At 38.8% G+C, this 20,811-nt stretch overlaps 1 protein-coding gene across 1 annotated transcript in view; it reads left to right on the forward strand.

Annotated features, from left to right (window-relative positions):
* The window catches only part of LOC126188337 (kinesin-like protein KIF17), a 122,399-nt gene extending 102,270 nt beyond the window's left edge, over positions 1–20,129 (forward strand). The window contains exons 7-9 of the mRNA XM_049929934.1: positions 4,179–4,190; positions 17,232–17,435; positions 20,004–20,129. Of these exons, the coding sequence (XP_049785891.1) occupies positions 4,179–4,190; positions 17,232–17,435; positions 20,004–20,129 (342 nt within the window). The remainder of the gene's footprint in view (positions 1–4,178; positions 4,191–17,231; positions 17,436–20,003) is intronic.
* The last annotated feature ends 682 nt before the right edge of the window (positions 20,130–20,811 follow it).

Below are 20,811 nucleotides of genomic sequence, written 5' to 3' on the forward strand. Positions count from 1 at the left end.
CTGGGCTTCAGCAGTGGTGATGTTGGGAGTAGGATTAAAGTTTTTTAAGAAGGATTGAGAGGCAAGGCTAGAAGTCAGAAATTCCTGGAAGGTTAGGAGAGGGTGATTTTGAGGAAGAGGAGGTGGGTCCCGCTGTGACGGAGGACGGAACTGTTCTAGGCAGGGTTCAATTTGTATAGTGTCTTGGGAAGTTGGATCATTAGGAGTAGGATTAGGATTATTTTTCTTCATTTACATCTACATCTACATTTATACTCTGCAAGCCACCCAACGGTGCGTGGCAGAGGGCACTTTACGTGCCACTGTCATTACCTCCCTTTCCTGTTCCAGTCACGTATGGTTCGCGGGAAGAACGACTGTCTGAAGGCCTCTGTGCGCGCTCTAATCTCTCTAATTTTACATTCGTGATCTCCTTGGGAGGTATAAGTAGGGGGAAGCAATATATTCGATACCTCATCCAGAAACGCACCCTCTCGAAACCTGGCGAGCAAGCTACACTGCGATGCAGAGCGCCTCTCTTGCAGAGTCTGCCACTTGAGTTTGTTAAACATCTCCGTAACGCTATCACGGTTACCAAATAACCCTGTCACGAAACGCGCCGCTCTTCTTTGAATCTTCTCTATCTCCTCCGTCAACCCGATCTGGTACGGATCCCACACTGACGAGCAATACTCAAGTATAGGCCGAACGAGTGTTTTGTAAGCCACCTCCTTTGTTGATGGACTACATTTTCTAAGGACTCTCCCAATGAATCTCAACCTGGTACCCGCCTTACCAACAATTAATTTTATATGATCATTCCACTTCAAATCATTCTGCACGCATACTCCCAGATATTTTACAGAAGTAACTGCTACCAGTGTTTGTTCCGCTATCATATAATCATACAATAAAGGATCCTTCTTTCTATGTATTCGCAATACATTACATTTGTCTATGTTAAGGGTCAGTTGCCACTCCCTGCACCAAGTGCCTATCCACTGCAGATCTTCCTGCATTTCGCTACAATTTTCTTCTTCATGGCAAAGTGATATTTCCAGCAGAGAGTACGAGTGTAGGACAATAAATCTTTGACCAGGGCTGTTTGGTTGAATCTGTGAGTAGGGCTGAAGGTGAGGCCTTTGGATAGGACAGAGGTTTCGGATTGGGAGAGAGGTTTTGAGGAAAGGTTAACTACTGAATTGGGGTGTTGTGGTTCCAGATTGTGTTGATTGGAATTTTGAGGTTTTGGAGGGAGTGGAGCTGGAAGTGGGAGATTGAGTAGATGGGAGAGACTGGGTTTGTGTGCAATGAGAGGAGGTTGAGGTTTGCTGGAAAGGTTGTGAAGGGTGAGTGAGTTGCCTTTCCGGAGGTGGGAAACCAGGAGATTGGATAGTTTTTTAAGGTGGAGGGTGGCATGCTGTTCTAATTTGCGGTTGGCCTGTAGGAGGATGCTCTGAACAGCCGGTGTGGATGTGGGAAGGAAAGATTGAGGACTTTTATTGAGGATAGGAGTTGATGGGTGTGTTGATTGGCTGAGTGGATGTGTAGGTGAAGGATTAGGTGGGTGAGGGCAATGGATTGTTCAGTTTGGAACTGGTATAGGGACTGATGGAAAGAAGATGGGAACTTTAAGTGTGAGGCCTTTGGGGGTGATGCCAAATGTCAGACAAGCCTGAGAAAATAAAATATGGGAGTGTAATCTGGCTAGAGCGAAGGCATGTTTGCGGAGGGAATGTAAATAAAACTTAATGGGGTCATTGTGGAGGTGTTGTGAGGGTGACATGGTACTAGAAGGTGGAAAGTGTAACACGAGGCTGAAATGAAAATGAAAATAAATATAAAATTATATGGGGAGAGATAAAGGTGAACTAGAAAGCAAATGGAGATCTGGTGTGAAAAAAGGCGAAAAAGGGTTGGTTAGAGCTGGGCTATGTTGATCCTGTGGTGAACTTGTGTAGGTAGATAACGATGTGCATAAAGGTTAGGTGGTTGTGTTGCCGCCAAAACACGTTAAAGGGTGGAGAAATTCGGGAAAATTTCGAAAAACTACGTGAGGATGTATTAAAAGGAGTGGTTTGGTGGTGGCAGATTATGGAAATGAGGCTGACAATTGTCTGATGAAGAAATAATGACGTTAAAACCTGTGGGAAGCGGCTAAAAATGATCGGTGATGTGAGAAAAACGGAAATGGAAATAAAGCAAAAGTTATTAAAACTAGCCGAAAAGGTTGTTTAATAGCTGAAAGGAACTGTTTGTGAACTAGAAACGGTGGATTTTATAGCAGCGGTAGTGTTGAAAGCGGAAAATTTTGTTTTGGTTATGGTTTGAAAGTGCGTTACGTATTATTGAGTATATGTAGGCAGGATAAAATTGTATGGTAGATTACGGTAAAAAGGAGAAGGTGAATACAAAGTGAAACTACTTGCACAAACAGAAAGAGAAAGTAACATGACAGAAAAGATTTCAAAGTACAACAGTGACAATAAGAAACGTAATTGTTGGGTTCAAATTAATGATATGAATATAATAGAGGTAAACATTCCACGTGGGAAAAATATATCTAAAACCAAAGATGATGTAACTTACCAAACGAAAGTGTTGGTATATTGATATAGATACATTTTATTATTTATTTAGCGTATGGCTAATACAGAGATATCATGGAATTACATATACATGTGTACATATTGACACACAAGAAACTTAAGTTAGTCTTTACAACTGAATATCCAGTCCTTCAATCCAGCGCACTGCATCTGGAGTTGCTAGCAGGAAGTCCTCTTTTGCGCCGTGATTGGCTCGAATCCTGCATTCACTGACAATGTGGTGAACAGTCTGGTATGGAGCCCCGCATTCACAAGCTCGATCAGGCAGCTTCTTCCACTTAAAGAGAGCATCCCTGCATCGCCCATGGCTGGTACGGATTCTGTTGAGAGTAGACCAGGTCTTGCGTGGTAAGTCGAATCCACTTGGAAGTTTAGCACCTGAGAAGATGTTATGCAGGTGCACATCTGTCACTGCTTCCCACCGATCTTTTCATTCTTCAAGAGGTTTGAAATTCTTAGCAACCATGTCAGCAGCATCGCACAGAGTTGGATGACATGATTTCAGTCTCTTGCGATTTAAAAGTGGCAGGTCGCTATGCACAGGTAGGTTAGAATTCCTGGAGAACTTGTGGAATTCTCTCATAAGGGCAGTACATCTGCATAGATCAGGAGGCGTTATACCGGTTAACAGTGGAAGCCAATAAACTGGAGTAAATCTGATTGTGCCAGATATTATGTGCATTGTCATATTCAGCTGGGTATCAACAAGCCTTGTATGATGACTATTCATCCAAAGAGGTGCACAATACTCAGCACTTGAGTATACCAAGCCCAGAGCTGAAGTTCGCAGGGTGGTTGCTGAAGATCCCCAGGTAGTTCCGCATAGCTTATGGAGGATGTTGTTTCGAGTCCTCAGCTTTTGAGCTAAGTTAAGAAGGTGTTGTTTGAAGCATAGTGTACGATCCAGGATGACACCAAGATATTTTGGGCTCCAATTGTGACGAAGAATTCTGCCTCTGAAACTTACTTCCAGTTTTACGTTCGCCAACTGGTTATTTAGATGGAAGCAACGCACTTCTGTTTTAGTCATACTGGGTTGGAGTCTCCAGATTTTGAAGTAATTGTCTAATGCAGACAGGTCATTGGCTAAAATCTCTACTGTTGTCTTCATTTCCTGGTGTTTGATGGCTAGAGCCAGGTCATTGGCATAGCAGTATTTTCTGGACAAAGTGTCAGGTAGATCAGATAGATATAGGTTGAACGGTAAGGGTGACAGAACTGATCCTTGAGGCAATCCGTTGTTCAGCTTCCTCTCCTTACTTATGTTGCTTCCAGTGATTACCTGGAACTTCCGATCACTTAGCATGCTGTTAATCAGTCGAGCCATTGTTCTGCAGGGTATGATGCGGAGAAATTTGTAGATAAGGCCTTCCCTCCACACAGTGTCGAAGGCGGCAGTTAGATCAACAAATGCCACAGATGTTTTCTGCTTCATTTGGTATCCTGACTCTAGGAAGGATGTGAGAGACAGTACTTGGTCGCAGCAGCTACGCCCTGGTCTGAAGCCTGCCTGATCAACTGGAACGTTCTCTTAAGATAGCGCTACTTATTCTGTTATATATTAGCCTTTCAAAAAGCTTGTAGCAGCAGCTGAGTAGGGAAATGGGGCGATAGTTTTCTACCTTGTTGCTGGGTTTTCCAGGTTTCAGAACAGATATTATCTTCACCTTTTTAAACTCAGATGGAAGTTGACCAGTCAGCAGGATGTCAGCGAAGAATTCTGCCAGCCATTTCTTAGCTTTTCCTCCCATATGGATCAGGAATTCTGGATGGATACCATCGAATCCAGGTGCCTTAAGAGGTTTGAGGTCCTTCAGTCCAGAGTCAATGTCTGAAACTGTGAAGGGATGGGTATACTCAGATGAGGGAGATGCCTTCTTTTTCAGGTCACGTATCTGTCGTCTGATATGTCTTGTATGTTTCTTGTCAGGAGGTACTCTTGAGGTAGTAATGATGTGGGAAGCAATTTGGTCTGGTGTTACTTCAGAATTTTTTCTGCATGCTGGTGCACTTCCTCCCAGTTTTCTCAGAAGACTCCATGCTTTCCTGCTCGAGTGGGTAAGGTCCATAGTTTTGACTGTTTCTGCCCATTTCTGCCTCCGAGACATGTCCAAGCTGGGTCACCACTTTGCTGGAAGTATTGGTACAGTGTTTCACTTTCCTCATTCGATCCTGGAACATATTCTTTTCGGTATCCTCTTGGCATACACTTTTTAGCTGTTGCTTTTACTCCACCAATGAAGTGTTGATGGTTATTATGTGATGGAGGTATCCATCGAATGGTGTTATCCAGTTCCGTTGAAAACTTCATCCAGTCGGCTTTCTGGAAATTCCATCAAGCATGCGGAGTTGATCGTATGACAGGAACAGTGCAGCTGACCTGAAAGTGCCTAGATCTTTGGCATCAAACACTAGATGAAGATTATTCTCTTCGATCCTTTCTGCAAGCATGCTCCCATTTTCATCATTTTGAGAGTACTTCCAAAGTTGATGGTGATTATTGAAGTCTCCTATGTAAATTGCAGGATGTTCTGCTGTGTGTAGGAAAAAATTGGGCCATGTTGTTTTGGGTGGTTTGTAAACATTTGTAATAGTAATGCCGTGCAATTGTATGACAACTGTATGTATATCTGCCTCCGTACTTACAGAAATCAGTGAAGCTTTGTTTATGTTGTTACGGACATACGTAGCAATTCCATACACCTTGTGGTAAGTTACACCAAGTGCAGAATATCCAAGAATTTGACCTCGGATTCGGAATATTTCTTTGCTGGAAACACGAGTTTCTTGAAGGGCGACGACATCGATATTGTTGTCCAGCAAAAATTTTGACAGGTAGTCACACTTTGCCCTGCTAATGCTTTCGATATTCAGTTGAAGGAGTCTGATAGTTGGTCCAATGTTTCTTGTTAATGAGCTCTGAAAAGAACTGTTTCTGCTATTTAATTGATATGTCATTGCCAGGAGATCCTATGGATAGTCTGACTGCCTGTAATCACTGTTGCTCAATTAGCACCACCCAGGAGGCACGTGTAGGGTATTTTAAGGTTAAACCTATGGACGTGAGCAACACTACCTCAAACAAACAAACACAAGCACACACAAAATTCAAGCTTTCGCAACCAACGGTTGCTTCATCAGGGAAGAGGGAAGGAGAGGGAAAGACGAAAGGATGTGGGTTTTAAGGGAGAGGGTAAGGAGTCATTCCAATCCCGGGAGCGGAAAGACCTACCTTCGGGGGGAAAAAGGACAGGTATACACACACACACACACACACACACACACACACACACACACACACACACACATATCCATCCGCACATATGTCTGCTTGTGTCTGTACATGTGCGGATGCGTATGTGTGTGTGTGTGTGTGTGTGTGTGTGTGTGTGTGTGTGTGTGTGTGTGTGTGCGTGCGAGTGTATACCTGTCCTTTTCAAGGTTTCTATGGTTTTCAACAACACTGGATCTTCCCTCTGTTCAGCAGCAGCACCATTTAATGCTGTGATGACTGAGGTTTTGTCCACGCTGCTGAGTTGAATGACAAGATTTCTTGAAAAGCATTTTGTGTGACTGCATCCATTTTTGTACACAACCGTGATGTCATACTCCTGAAGCCTCAGTAACCATCTTGCCAGTCGAGCCTACAGATCCTTCAAGTTAATGAGCCAGCATACAGATTTGTAGTCCATCAGAGCAGTGAATTGTTTGCCAAATAAATATGGTTGATTGTAGAGTAGTTCATACCAGACTTGGATAATACTCTGGAAGCTTAAGTTATAACATATTCAATACCTGCCTTGATTTGCACTAGAACTTAATCTATCCCATAACCGCTAGTGTCAGTGTGAATTTCTGTCTCAGCATCCTCATCGTACAATGCTATGACAGCGGAAGATGTTAGATTCTCTTTAAGGACAAGGAAAAATCTTTCTTGTACTTTTCCCTACAGTAGTTCTTGCAAGGAACTTGCTTTTCCACAGAGGTCATATACTAGCACATTATAAGAAAACTTGTCACGATATGAATGTGCCAAAGAGTCAGAAAATCTGTGAAGGCTTTTATTTTCTTTGGATTGGGACAGACTCCATTGCCATGCAATACAAACTCCAAAATTTGTATTTCTTAGACAGAAAAGAGGCACATTTCAGATCCACGAAGTGCCTGCAGTGTGAACTTACTTGAACACATAAGCTCAGATGTAGCTGGAGTATTACATAGTCAAAAAGCACAACTTTGAACTCATGGAGGCCTTAATGAGCTTGAAGGCAGCCTTTTCCTGGTTGTCAGCCTTGTCAGTGTTGATTTCCCTGTAACCTGTTGCATGTACATAGTTGAGAAATGCTGTGCTCATTTCAAGCAGTCTAGGGTGTCATCAATACCTGGCAATGGGAGAAATCTTTTTCTATGATTTCATTCTCAGCCAACAGTTGTCAGCACAGAAGGGTGATATGCCACGGTACCTTCTTCACAAGAATAACAGTAGAGGATCAAGGACTTTTTAAAGGTTCACTGATGTCATACTGCAGCATTTTCTTGACTTCCTCCAAGGTTATCCATCATTCATTCAGACAGCAATATGCAATATGAACATTGGCTAATAGGTGGATGATCCCCAGAGTTGATATAGTGTCTTTATCAGGAGCTCCTTAGTCTTCTCTGTTTGAAAGCATCCAAAAATTGGCAGAGAACAGCTAGCACTCACCATGATGTTCCTCAGTCAGGTGAGATCCTATTGATGGTTTGTAGTGACAGCAGAATATGATTTTTTATTAATGGTGTTAAGCTGACATTCCTGGACCAGATCAGCTGTCCCTATACACATACTGTTTGCATGAGTTGTGGCTGCTAATGACAGTTAGTGATCCAAGTTCTCCTTGATGACCTGTATGATTGTCACTGGCATGTAGATTTCTTTTGTGAGCCTGTGTAGCTTTTTGCAATTGACAAAAGCTTCACTGTTTAATTGAGCATCCTAGACTGACAACTGGGACTCATCTTGTTGATAATTTTGTGATAACAGTGTCTTCAAGATTAGATTAGATTAATATTTGTTTCATAAATCACAAATACCACACTATTTGCCAATGATATGAGTATACTAATAACAGATACTGATACAGAGGACCACAACCAAAAAATTAAACCCCTTATGTTGTCACTCAGCAAATGGTTCAATGAGAACAAACTGATTATAAATATACAGAAAACAACATACATCAACTTCAGACTCTCATCCCAAAAACAAGAAATGCCAGATGTGATTCTGAATAACCAAGAGCTTATGTGTGTAGACTCTATCAAGTTTCTTGGCATATGGCTTGAAGAAAATCTTAAGTGAGAGACTCACACAAATTATATCTCAAAAAAGCTATCAACTGTGTGTTACATTTTAAGGATACTCAAAAAATCTGTCACAAAATCTGTTCTCATACATGTTATTATGCTTACTTCCATTCTACATTACAGTATGGAATCATATTTTGGGGGAACTCACCTGGAGGTAGATATATTTTCAAAATGCAAAAAAAGGCAATACGCATAATACGTAATCTAAGACATAACGAATCATGCAGACAACATTTCAAAACAAATGGCATTATGACACTGCCCTCTGCTTACATTTATATCGTCTCATTTGTCAAGTCATACCTGTTAAACAATGACTGCACACTAAAATTCAATGGAGATATTCATAACTATGCAACAATGCAGCAATCTGACCTACATATGATTCAGTCTAGAACTACCTGCTGCCACTAGAACTACCTGCTACCAAAAAAGTGTTTTAAATGTTGGGATACAAATGTATAATAATTTACCAAATGAAATAAAAGCAACAAAGAACCCAAGTGCCTTCACACATAAGTTAAAAAAATATCTCTTGGACCATTGCTTTTATGCAGTTGATCATTTTTTTGAAAGGGGTTAAAATTGTAAACAATTTTATAATAAATGTTCAATTAGGTCTGAAAATTATATACTGTGCATGTCTATGAAATATACTGGATTATTATATACTGTGCATATCCATGAAATACACTGGACTACTTTACTATTACATTTGTATTGGCTGTTTGTATTTTACCATACAACATTTGTATTTAGTGTTTTGTTAAAGATAGCTAACTTCCTCATTACAAAATAATGTAAAATTAATTTATTAAAAATTACTTGCAAATATGTTCTCTTGACCTGTCCAATATCGTATGTACAACCTTACAATTCTATGATTTGTATTAACTGTTTTGTTTAAGATAGATAATTTCCTTGCTACAAAATAATGTAAAAATCAATTTGTTAATGTTACTTGTAAATAGCTCTCTTGACCTGTCCAATATCATATGTACAGCTGTACAATACTATGATTGCCTGGATCAATAAAAATACAATACAATACAACACAACACTTTGTAATGATGCACAATCTGTCAGTTTTACTAAAGGTTTCTTTACATACATAATTCAGTTTGTTTTAATAATTGTTAAATTAGTAATTTATATGTAAAAATTCATCTATTGAGTAGAAAAAGTTGTCTTTTAATTTGTTTTAAATGCTGATTGGCTATCTATCAGACTTTTGATGCTATTTGGTAAAGACTTTAGTGGCAGCATAATTCACCTCTTTCTGTGCCAATGTTAGGTTTAAACAAGAATAATGCAGAACAGATCAGCCTTTCTCCTAGTGTTGTAGCTATGTACATTGCTGTTGCTTTTGAATGGGAGGTGTTATTAACAACAAATTTCGTAAGTGAAGGAGAGAGGGAGAGAGAGAGAGAGAGAGAGATCATCTTGGATGGGCTCCAGCTATTATTCTGATTAAACACATTTGTGCAATGAGTACTTTTTCCATAAAGATGAATCACCCAAAATATTATGCCAGTGAATGAAAATGACCATAGTGAGCTAATTTATTGCTATGTTTATTTCCAAAATTTGCAATAACCCTAATAGCATAAGTTGCTGAACTCAGATGTTTCAGCAGATCATCAATGTATTTCCTCCAATGCAATTTCTTATCAATCCATATAACCAAAAATTTTAAATATTCTGCCTTAACTAGAGACTTCTGTTCAAACTCTATAGTTATTAATGATGTTATGCCATTTACTGTTAGATCTGTATGTCAAATTTTAATTGGGTTAATTGGCAGAAAACCACTTAATAATTTTTGAATTATTTGCGGTTTCCTCAGCTAATTCTTGTTTGTTGGATGTGACTACTACACTTGTATCATCACCAAAAATAACTGGCTTTGCATCTTCATGGATTTAGTGTGGCAAGTCATGCTATGATTTGTATTGACTGTTTTGTTTAAGATAGATAATTTCCTCACTACAAAGTAATGTAAAAATCAATGTGTAAAAATTACTTGTAAATATGCTGTCTTGACCTGTCCAATATCATATGTACAACTGTACAATACTATGATTGCCTGGATCAATACAATACAATAATATATATATATAAGAACAATAAGTGACCTAAGACTGAATCCTGTGGGACCTCATTCTTGATACTTCCCCAGTTTGAGGAACCTGCTATTTTTTTGTGCATTATGTGAACTGTTTATTTGAAAGCTCTGCACTCTTCCAGTTAAATATGAATTAAACCATTTGTGCACTGTTCCACGCATATCATCATACTTATCTAGAAGATTCCATAATTTACTCAATCAAAAGCCTTTGAGAGATCACAAAAAAAAAAAATCCCTGAAGGTGATGTTCAGTTGTTCAGTGCATTTAATATTTGATTAGTGAAGAATATACTACATTTTATGTTGAAACATCTTTCTCAAAACCAAACTGATACTTTGTTAGTACTTCATTTTTACAAATATGTGAAGCTACTCTTGAATACATTACTTTTTCAAGAATTTTGGATAAAGCTATCAGAAGTGAGACTGAGCAGTAGTTGTTGACATCACACCTGCCCAAATTTTTATGCAATGATTTAAAAATAGCATATTTCAGTCTATGAGCAGAAGTGCTCTGTCTCAGTGAGCTACTACATTTGTGGCTTAGAGTCCTATTTATCCACTGTGAAAAAGCTTTTAGTTGTCTGATGGAAATACCATCAATTCCTTATGAGTTTTCACATTTAACTGAGTTTATTATTTTCCTAATTTCAAAATGAGAGGTGGGTAGAATTCCAATTTTCTTTCATATATAGCCTTGTATTTTCTAATTAACATATTGGGACACATTTGAACAAAATTTTCCCTGGATTATATGTAGGTCAAGAAAGTGCTGTTGATTTCAGATCCTGAAATCTTTCATACACTACTACATGTAGTGAGTGTTGAAGGACTAACTTAAGGGACATATTCCTGCTACTCTTCATGTGCTAGAAGAAAGTGTAGAAGGTCTTGTATGCAAGCATCACATGAAATACGAGGGCAGTTCAATAAGTAATGCAACACATTTATTTTCTCGGCAAATTTTGGTTGAAAAAACTGGAAATTTCTTGTGGAATATTTTCAAACATTCCCGCTTCATCTCATATAGTTTCATTGACCTCCGACAGGTGGCAGCACTGTACGGAGCTGTTAAAATGGCGTCTGTAACGGATGTGCGTTTCAAACAAAGGGCAGTGATCGAGTTTCTTTTGGCGGAAAACCAGGGCATCTCAGATATTCATAGGTGCTTGCAGAATGTCTACGGTGATCTGGCAGTGGACAAAAGCATGGTGAGTCGTTGGGCAAAGCATGTGTCATCATCGCCGCAAGGTCAAACAAGACTGTCTTATCTCCCTCGTGCGGGCCTGCCGTGCACAGCTGTGACTCCTGCAATGGCGGAGCGTGCGAACACACTCGTTTGAGATGATCGACGGATCACCATCAAACAACTCAGTGCTCAACTTGACATCTCTGTTGGTAGTGCTGTCACAATTGTTCACCAGTTGGGATATTCAAAGGTTTGTTCCCGCTGGGCCACTCGTTGTCTAACCGAACACCATAAAGAGCAAAGGAGAACCATCAGTGCGGAATTGCTTGCTCGTCATGTGGCTGAGGGTGACAATTTCTTGTCAAAGATTGTTACAGGCGATGAAACATGGGTTCATCACTTCGAACCTGAAACAAAACGGCAATCAATGGAGTGGCGCCACACCCCCTCCCCTACCAAGAAAAAGTTTAAAGCCATACCCTCAGCCGGTAAAGTCATGGTTACAGTCTTCTGGGACGCTGAAGGGGTTATTCTGTTCGATGTCCTTCCCCATGGTCAAACGATCAACTCTGAAGTGTACTGTGCTACTCTTCAGAAATTGAAGAAACGACTTCAGCGTGTTTGTAGGCACAAAAATCTGAACGAACTTCTCCTTCTTCATGACAACGCAAGACCTCACTCAAGTCTTTGCACCCGAGAGGAGCTCACAAAACTTCAGTGGACTGTTCTTCCTCATGCACCCTACAGCCCCGATCTCGCACCGTCAGATTTCCATATGTTTGGCCCAATGAAGGACGCAATCCGTGGGAGGCACTACGCGAATGATGAAGAAGTTATTGATGCAGTACGACGTTGGCTCCGACATCGACCAGTGGAATGGTACCGTGCAGGCATACAGGCCCTCATTTCAAGGTGGCGTAAGGCCGTAGCATTGAATGGAGATTACGCTGAAAAATAGTGTTGTGTAGCTAAAAGATTGGGGATAACTTGGTGTATTTCAATGCTGAATAAAACAACCCCTGTTTCAGAAAAAAAAGTGTTGCATTACTTATTGAACTGCCCTCGTAATTCATAGCCATAATTTTAGTAACATCATTATTCCAGAATGAGATTTTCACTCTGCAGCGGAGTGTGCACTGATATGAAACTTCCTGACAGATTAAAACTGTGTGCCCGACCGAGACTCGAACTCGGGACCTTTGCCTTTCGCGGGCAAGTGCTCTACCATCTGAGCTGCCGAAGCACAACTCACGCCTGGTACTCACAGCTTTACTTCTGCCAGTAACATCACTGTTACTTAGTTCCTGAAGAATGTCATTTCGTTCACCCACTATAATATAAGGATGCAATTGACTTGCCGTAGAATTGTTAGGTCGGGGCTTTCGTGTGATGGGTGCTGTAGTTTTTTCAATGTGGGTGACTGTAGTGGCGTGGGAATAGGGGAAGTAAATGAGACTCATCAGTGGTTTTGTAGGATTTGTAGTAGAGATAGGAAGATACTAGAACAGGAGGGGAAAATTGCTGCCCTTCAGGCTGAGTTAGACAAGGCCAGGGGAGATCTTGACAGGTTAAGGAGGGAGAAGGGTAAAGAGAGGTGGGAAGTGGCAACAAGCAACAGGAGGAACAGGCCTAGAACTTTGTCTGACAGCTTTATGGTGAATGTGGAAAATAGATTTGACCTGTTGCTTCAGTTAGAAGCTGGTGAGCCTCAAGCAGTTGCAGGTGTAGACAGGGCACAACAAACTTTCAGCAGCAAATTGAAAAGTAAGAATGTAGGGAAATCAGTAAAGAGAAAGAAAGTGTTGTTGTTAGGTAGTTCCCATGGAAGAGGTGTTGGCAAACTTTTGCAGGATGAACTAGGATCAGAATACCAGGTCACCAATTTTTTTAAACCTAGTGCTGGTCTGGAGCAGGTGACAGAGAATTTAGGATTACTTTGCAAAGATTTCACTAAGGAAGACACCGTGGTTATAGTGGGTGGGGCAGGTAACAGTATTGACAGAGATCCTGGGTACAGTATAGAGTGTGACCTGGCGAAGATTGCTTCAGCATCGAAGCATGCTAGTGTTGAGTTTGTATCTGTTCCTGGGCGCCATGACCGACCTCATTTGAATTCTTCTGTCAAGAGAGTTAATTTGGAGCTGGAACGGCTGCTCATGTCGGGTGCGGGGTCACACATTGGTGTGGTTCATGTTGATTCTCTCAGTAGGTGGGATTATACTAGGCATGGCCTTCACCTCAACAGGAAGGGGAAGGGTAAATTGGCTGGGGAAATAGCAGGAAAGTTAAAGGGGGGAGGCACTGTCATGAGTGGTAAAATACCAGTGGTTATAGGATTCAGAAAAGACCCTTTTTTAGGGTAGGGAGGACAGAAAGAAAGCAAATTTTAAGAGAGGTTAGAACTGAGACAACCTTCAGTTTGAGAAAGAAATCAAAAAACATAATTCCAGCTTATTACATCAGCATAAACAGCTATTGGTTAAGAATTTTCAACTGTCAGCAGATACTTTAACTCCACCCAATTTTAACTCAGTCAATGTGAAATGTCAGCTATCTTTATTGCATCAAAATATTCGAGGACTGAGAAATAAAATTAATGAATTAACTATCTGCAAAGATGAATTAGAGTCTTCAAACCCAGCTGACATAATCTGCCTCTCTGAACATCATGTGACCACTGGTATAGAACTTTTAAGTGTTACAGGGTTTAGGTTAGCATCTCACTTTCGTAGATCAGGAATGGAGAAAGGAGGAGTTGCCACATTCATCAGGAACTGTCATAAATATAAGAACATAGACATTCAAAAATTTTGCCTAGAACAGCATATGGAAGCATGTGCAACAGAATTAGATTTTCACAAAAAATCCTTCATAATATTAAGTGTATATCGAGCACTTGCAGGTAACTTTAACCTGTTTGTAAACCACCTTGAAGCTGTACTGGCCCATTTAACAACCAAAAACAAAGAAATAGTGGTTGCTGGTGATTTCAATGTAGATTTCCTTAAAGACTTCCCCAATAAGAACTTATTTGAGTTAGTAACACTATCATTCAACTTAATTCCCACAGTAAAGTTCCCCACTAGGATAGCCACTTGCTCACAAACAGCCATTGATAATATATTTATAGAAAAGTCCAATGAACAAAATTATATTACAAAACCAATAGTCAATGGCCTCTCCGACCATGACATGCAGTTCCTTCTGTTAAATGTTAATACTGAACAGGATATAAAATCTGTTAATTCTGAGCTCAAGAGGGTAATCAGTAAGCCAAAAATTGATTATTTTAGGACACTCCTCAGAGACATTCACTGGACTGATGTTTACAGTGCTCATGGCATGAATGAAAAATATAACATTTTTGCTAATAAAGTGTTTACCTTATTCGAACACTGCTTTCCCCCAAAACTTACCAAGGTTAGAGCAAAGTCTACAAAGAAGCCATGGATTACTCGAGGAATAGGAGTATCTTGTAAAACAAAAAGAAAACTTTATCTGTCAATCCAAAACATTTCCAATGTTGATGCTATAGCTCATTATAAGAAATACTGCAAAATATTGAAGACTGTAATATGGTTGTCAAAGCAATTATATTACAAGGAAAAGATAGTCATATCAGATAACAAAATAAAGACAATATGGGATATAGTGAAGGAGGAGACCGGTAGAACCAGACATGAAGAGGAACAAATAGCATTAAGAGTAAATGATACATTGGTGACAGATGTGTATAGTGTTGCAGAACTTTTTAACAAACATTTTATAACTGTTACTGAAAAGATGGGGTTGTCAGGTTCGGTAGATGCTGCTATGGATTACCTTAGACCAGACATTTCAAGTAACTTCCATAATATGAATTTGACCCTCACTACCTCAACAGAAATAATGTCCATCATAAAATCTTTAAAATCAAAAACATCTAGTGGGTATGATGAAATATCAACAAAGTTAATTAAAGAATGTGATTCTGAGCTAAGTAACATATTAAGCTATCTGTGTAACCAGTCATTTATCAGCGGAATATTTCCTGAATGGCTGAAATATGCTGAAGTTAAGCCACTGTTTAAGAAGGGAGATAAAGAAATAGCATCAAATTTCCGTCCAATTTCACTGTTGCCAGCATTCTCAAAAATTTTCTAAAAAGTAATGTACAGTCGTCTTTATAACCATCTTATCTCAAATAACATACTGTCAAAGTCACAGTTTGGATTTCTAAAAGGTTCTGATATTGAGAAGGCTATCTACACTTACAGTGAAAATGTGCTTAATTCATTAGACAAAAAATTGCAGGCAACTGGTATATTTTGTGATCTGTCAAAGGCATTTGACTGTGTAAATCACAATATTCTTTTAAGTAAACTAGAATATTATAGTGTAACAGGAAATGCTGCAAAATGGTTCAAATCTTATATCTTTGGCAGGAAACAAAGGGTGTTATTAGGAAAGAGACATGTATCAAGCTCTCAGGCATCATCCAAATGGGAACTAATTACATGTGGGGTCCCACAAGGTTCCATTTTGGGGCCCTTACTTTTTATTGTGTATATCAATGACCTTTCATCAGTAACATTACCAGATGCCAAGTTTGTTTTCTTTGCCGATGATACAAACATTGCAATTAATAGCAAATCAAGTGTAGTCTTAGAAAGATCAGCCAATAAAATATTTGTGGACATTAATCACTGGTTCCTAGCCAATTCTTTGTCACTAAACTTTGAAAAAACACACTACATGCAGTTCAGAACTTGTAAGGGGTGTCCCAAGAGTATATGTCTACATACGATGACAAGAAGATAGAAGAAGTGGACAGTGTTAAATTCTTGGGATTACAGCTTGATAATAGTTTCAACTGGGAGGAGCACACCACAGAACTGCTGAAGCATCTTAACAAATCTCTGTTCGCAATGCGAATTTTGTCAGACATAGGGGATATAAAAATGAAAAAGCTGGCATACTGTGCTTACTTTCATTCCATGACATCATATGGGATTATTTTTTGGTGTAATTCATGAAACCAAGCTAAAGTTTTCCAGGCACAAAAATGTGCAATACGACTTATATGTGGTGTGAACTCAAGAACATCCTGCAGAAGCCTGTTTAGGGAACTAGGGATACTAACTACTGCTTCCCAATATATTTATTCCTTAATGAAATTTGTCATTAAAAATATATCACTTTTTCAAACCAACAGCTCAATTCATGGAATCAATACTAGGAATAAGAGTAATCTTCACAAGGATTTAAAGTCACTTAGTCTAGTACAAAAAGGTGTGCATTATTCAGGAACACACATTTCCAATAACTTGCCAGCAGCCATAAAAAGCTTAACAACCAATGAAATTCAGTTTAAGAGAAGCCTAAAGGATTTATTGGTGGCCAACTCCTTCTACTCCATTGATGAATTTCTTAGTAAAACCAACTGATTTGTATATAAGTACAACATAACTTCTGCACAATTTCAGTGTAGTAATGTGTTATTGAAAATTTGTGTGTCTTTGTGTGTGTGTGTGTGTGTGTGTGTGTGTGTGTGTGTGTGTGTGTGTGTGTGTCTGTAAATATAATCTAACTTCTGCACCATTTCAGTGCAGTAATGTGTTCATTGTAAATAAGTAATACAGTAGTTGTATTACATGTTTATTACCTTATAAATAAATAAAAATTTTTTTTATTTTAAATTCAGTGCATTAGTATTTGTAAAATGACTCTTAGTGTTCATTAAAAAATAACGATCATTCCACTTGGGACCTGTGGAATGGTACATTAGCTTATTTGTTTTAGTTGTAAATATTTGTCATGTATTGTTGTTTTTCTGACAAGTTCCACATCCTGGAGGACCTCCTCACTACGGATCAATTGTAATGAGAGTAAATCTAATCTAATCTAAAAATAACTAATCATTTTGTTCCCAGATGTTAACAGTCATAGTGTGAATATAGTTTTGGACTCCTGTATTTTGATTTTTGTACCTTATAAGGTCAATTTTCAAATTATAAATTATTTTGATTTTGAAGCAGATGAACAAATTGAAGAAGAGAAAGAAAAGTTGCGTGTTGAGTATGAACAAAAGCTAAATAAGATGAGACAAGACTGGGAAGTTGAACATGTCTCTAAGTGCAAGCTGGAAATAGAGATGCAAAATTTAAGAAACAATTTGGAATCAAAGAGATACAATACTAAGGTATGCAACGAACCTGTGTAATTCTAAAAATATGCTCGTTCTTGTAAGTTAATTGTTTAACATAAAATAACATAAAGAAGTCTACATTTTACAGTATGATTGGATACATTAATTACTGCCTTCAGTTGTCCTGTCTGCTTTGGGATAATAGAACAAACAAATACTGGTAGTAGCAACAATTATGAAAAGGATAGATTGCTACTCTCCATAATGATGACATGCTGAGTTGCAGATATGCACTATGAAAAGACTATTACACACTGAGCAAGTCCAGTCACCTTTGGAATAAGTGACAAACAATTACTGGTAATAGCAACAATTATGAAAAGGATAGGTTGTCACTCATCATAAATATGACACGCTGAGTTGCAGACAGGCACTATGAAAAGACTGTTACCCACTAAGTATTTCGCCAAAGCCTGCTTTCAAAAAGAAAACATACACATTCACACAAGCAGGCACACTTCATGCATACATAACTGCTGTCTCTGGCCACTCTGGCCAGGGTGCAAGTGTTCCATTGAACAAAAGCAACAATCTGGAGTGGGGCAGGGAAAGGGGATTTATAGTAGCAGGGTGCAGATGGGAGGAGAGAAGAGCATGCTGGGACTACAAGGCAACAGGTTAAGGCTGCCAGGTGAAGTGTCAGAACGCTGTGGGGAGGGGAAGAAAGGATAGTGGATGATGGAAAAGGAGAGGAGCAGAGAGCGGTAAATGCTGGTGGGTGCATTGACAGAGAGTGGCGTATTAGGAGGATAAGGGTGTGTGAATTGAGAGTAGGTGACAGGATAAGGGGTGGAAACTGCTGGGTAGAGGGTGTGGGGTAGTAGGTTATTGTAGGTTGAGACCAGGATAATTTGAGGCATGGAGAATGTGTTGTAAACATAACTACCATTTGCATAATTCAGAAAAGCTGGCAGTGGAGGGGAAGATCCAGATTTCTTGAAGCAGTCACTGAAATCAAGCATGTCATGTTCAGCTTCATTTTGTCCTGCAGGGTGAACCACTTTGTTCTTGGTCACAGTTTGATGGTGGCCATTCGTCCTGGTTGACAGATGGTCAGTAGTCATACCAGCATAAAAAACTGGAATGACCGCAGCAAAGCTGGTATATGATGTGGCTGCTTTCACAGCTGGATCAGACTCTGATAGAATAGGATAAGCCTGTAACAGGACAGGAATAGGAAGTGCTGGATGGATGGAGCCAATTAAAACTGGACTATGGTGCAATGGAAGAGAGTCATTTGCTCAGATGAGCCTTGAATTGAATTGAATTGAATGAAATTTTATTGCCGTTTAGCTATTACAGCAATTGACAAAGTCAAGCTACATATATACAGGTTATACAGCATATATACGGGGGTTGAAGATCAATATGTCACTATTGGTTTCTCATAAAATACAATATTTAAAATCAAATAATATGAAAACATTGCATCATAAATTACTCAGTTGAAGAAATTATGCTCTACTCTCCAAACCGATACCACTATGATATTTTACAGTCATAAAATTCCTGAAGTGAGTAGCAAGGATTTGCAGCTAACCAACTGAATAATTTGTCTTTAAATAAATCAAATGGAGCTTCTACCCATTCTACTGGCAGTTTGTTAAACATCTTCATACCCACCACTTCATAGCTGTTCAGTGACTTGGATAATCTATAGAAGGTATGTCAGGATGGCTACTATTTCTGGTTCCATGAGAATGTACATCTCTTCTATGCTGGTATTCTGATAAGTTGCTCTTTATATGCAATAGGGCAGTGTAAATATACATGTTTATAACAGTTAATATTTTTAAGTTGATAAACAGTGGTTTCCAGTGGGCCAGTTTATCACTGTTTGTGATAATTCAAATTTCTTTCTTCTGGAGGTATGAGCTGTTGCCCCATATTAAAAGCCCATAAGATGTAATGCTTTGAAAAAAAGCAAAGTAGGCCGATCTTACATAGACCTCAGATACATGTTTTTTTTTTAATTCCTTAACAAATACATCACTCTAGACAGCCTTGCACTAATGTATTTAATATGTGGCTCCAAAGTCAATTTACTATCTATAACAATACCTAAGAACTTAACACTATCCATGAAGTCTCTTAAACTAAATACAATCTTTTGAGTTTTACTCTCATTAAAAAGGAACCCATTAGCTCAAAACCAGACTGATGCTTGTGATATAGTGTCATCTGCCACAGTTTGGAGCATATCCATGTCTGAGCTGATACTGAAAAAAGTGGTATCATCTGCATAGAGAATGGAGTGAGTATTTATGTAAGATGGTAAATCGTTTGTCATTAGGATAAATAGCAGAGGTCCTAATACTGAGCCATGTACACATTGCACTTAACTTTAGCTAGCTGTGATCTCTGTTTACCAATACAAACAATTTGTTTACAGTTGCCAAGGAAAGATTCGAAAATGTCAACTTCACTGTTTGTGATTCCACAATAAAGTAGTTTGTTGAGGAGTGAAATATGTTCCACACAGTTGAAGGCTTTACTAAGATCACAAAATGTAGCCTGAGCAAAATTTTTTCCTTCATAAGCATTAAGCACTTCTTTAATCAGGGAGTCAATGGCATGGACGGTGGATTTGCCCTTCCTAAAGCCAAATTGCACCGCAGCAATAATGTTATTACATGTCAGATAATCACACAACTGGGAGTTGATGATGGATTCCAAAACTTTAGATAAAGTAGGTGTCAGAGATATTGGACGATAGCTAGATGGGTAATTTTTGTCTCCTTTCTTGTAAATGGGCACTACCCTGGATAATTTTAATACATCTAGGAATACTCTTTCAATTAGACATCTGTTTATACATTTAGTAAGAGGATATACTAAGTGCCCAATTTTTTTTAACATATTACAAGAAATACCATATATATCTTCACTATCAGAGGGCCTAAAATTATTTACAGTAGTTAAAACAATATCTGGTGTGACCTCTGTTAAAAGGAATTTATCTTTCAGAGTGTAGTCTACATTATGATATCTAATGAGATCAGCTACAGTTTCTTGTTGCCTCCCATTGCTTTCCCTATTTTGGTTAACAGATTTTATACAGTAGTTATTAAATTCATCTGCTGAAATTTCTACCTCAGCTTTCTGCTTGCTTTTGGCCAATGAATTTATTATAGTCCATGCTTTTTTGCATTTATTTTTTGATGACTCAATGCTGACTAGGTTACGTTGTTTCTTGTCATCATTTAAAGCATGCTTGTATTCCTTTTGTGCTCTTGAGTACCTTTGTTTAGCCATATCAGTTTTCTGAAGTCTGTAAGAATCTCTATACAACAATAACCTCCTTTCATATTGGCTAGTTGAGCGGTACACCATGGATTCTTATCCCTATGTCTATTACTGTTACTTTTAG

Source organism: Schistocerca cancellata, chromosome 5 (genome assembly GCF_023864275.1).
Source record: "Schistocerca cancellata isolate TAMUIC-IGC-003103 chromosome 5, iqSchCanc2.1, whole genome shotgun sequence".
Classification (NCBI taxonomy): Eukaryota; Metazoa; Arthropoda; class Insecta; order Orthoptera; family Acrididae; genus Schistocerca; species Schistocerca cancellata.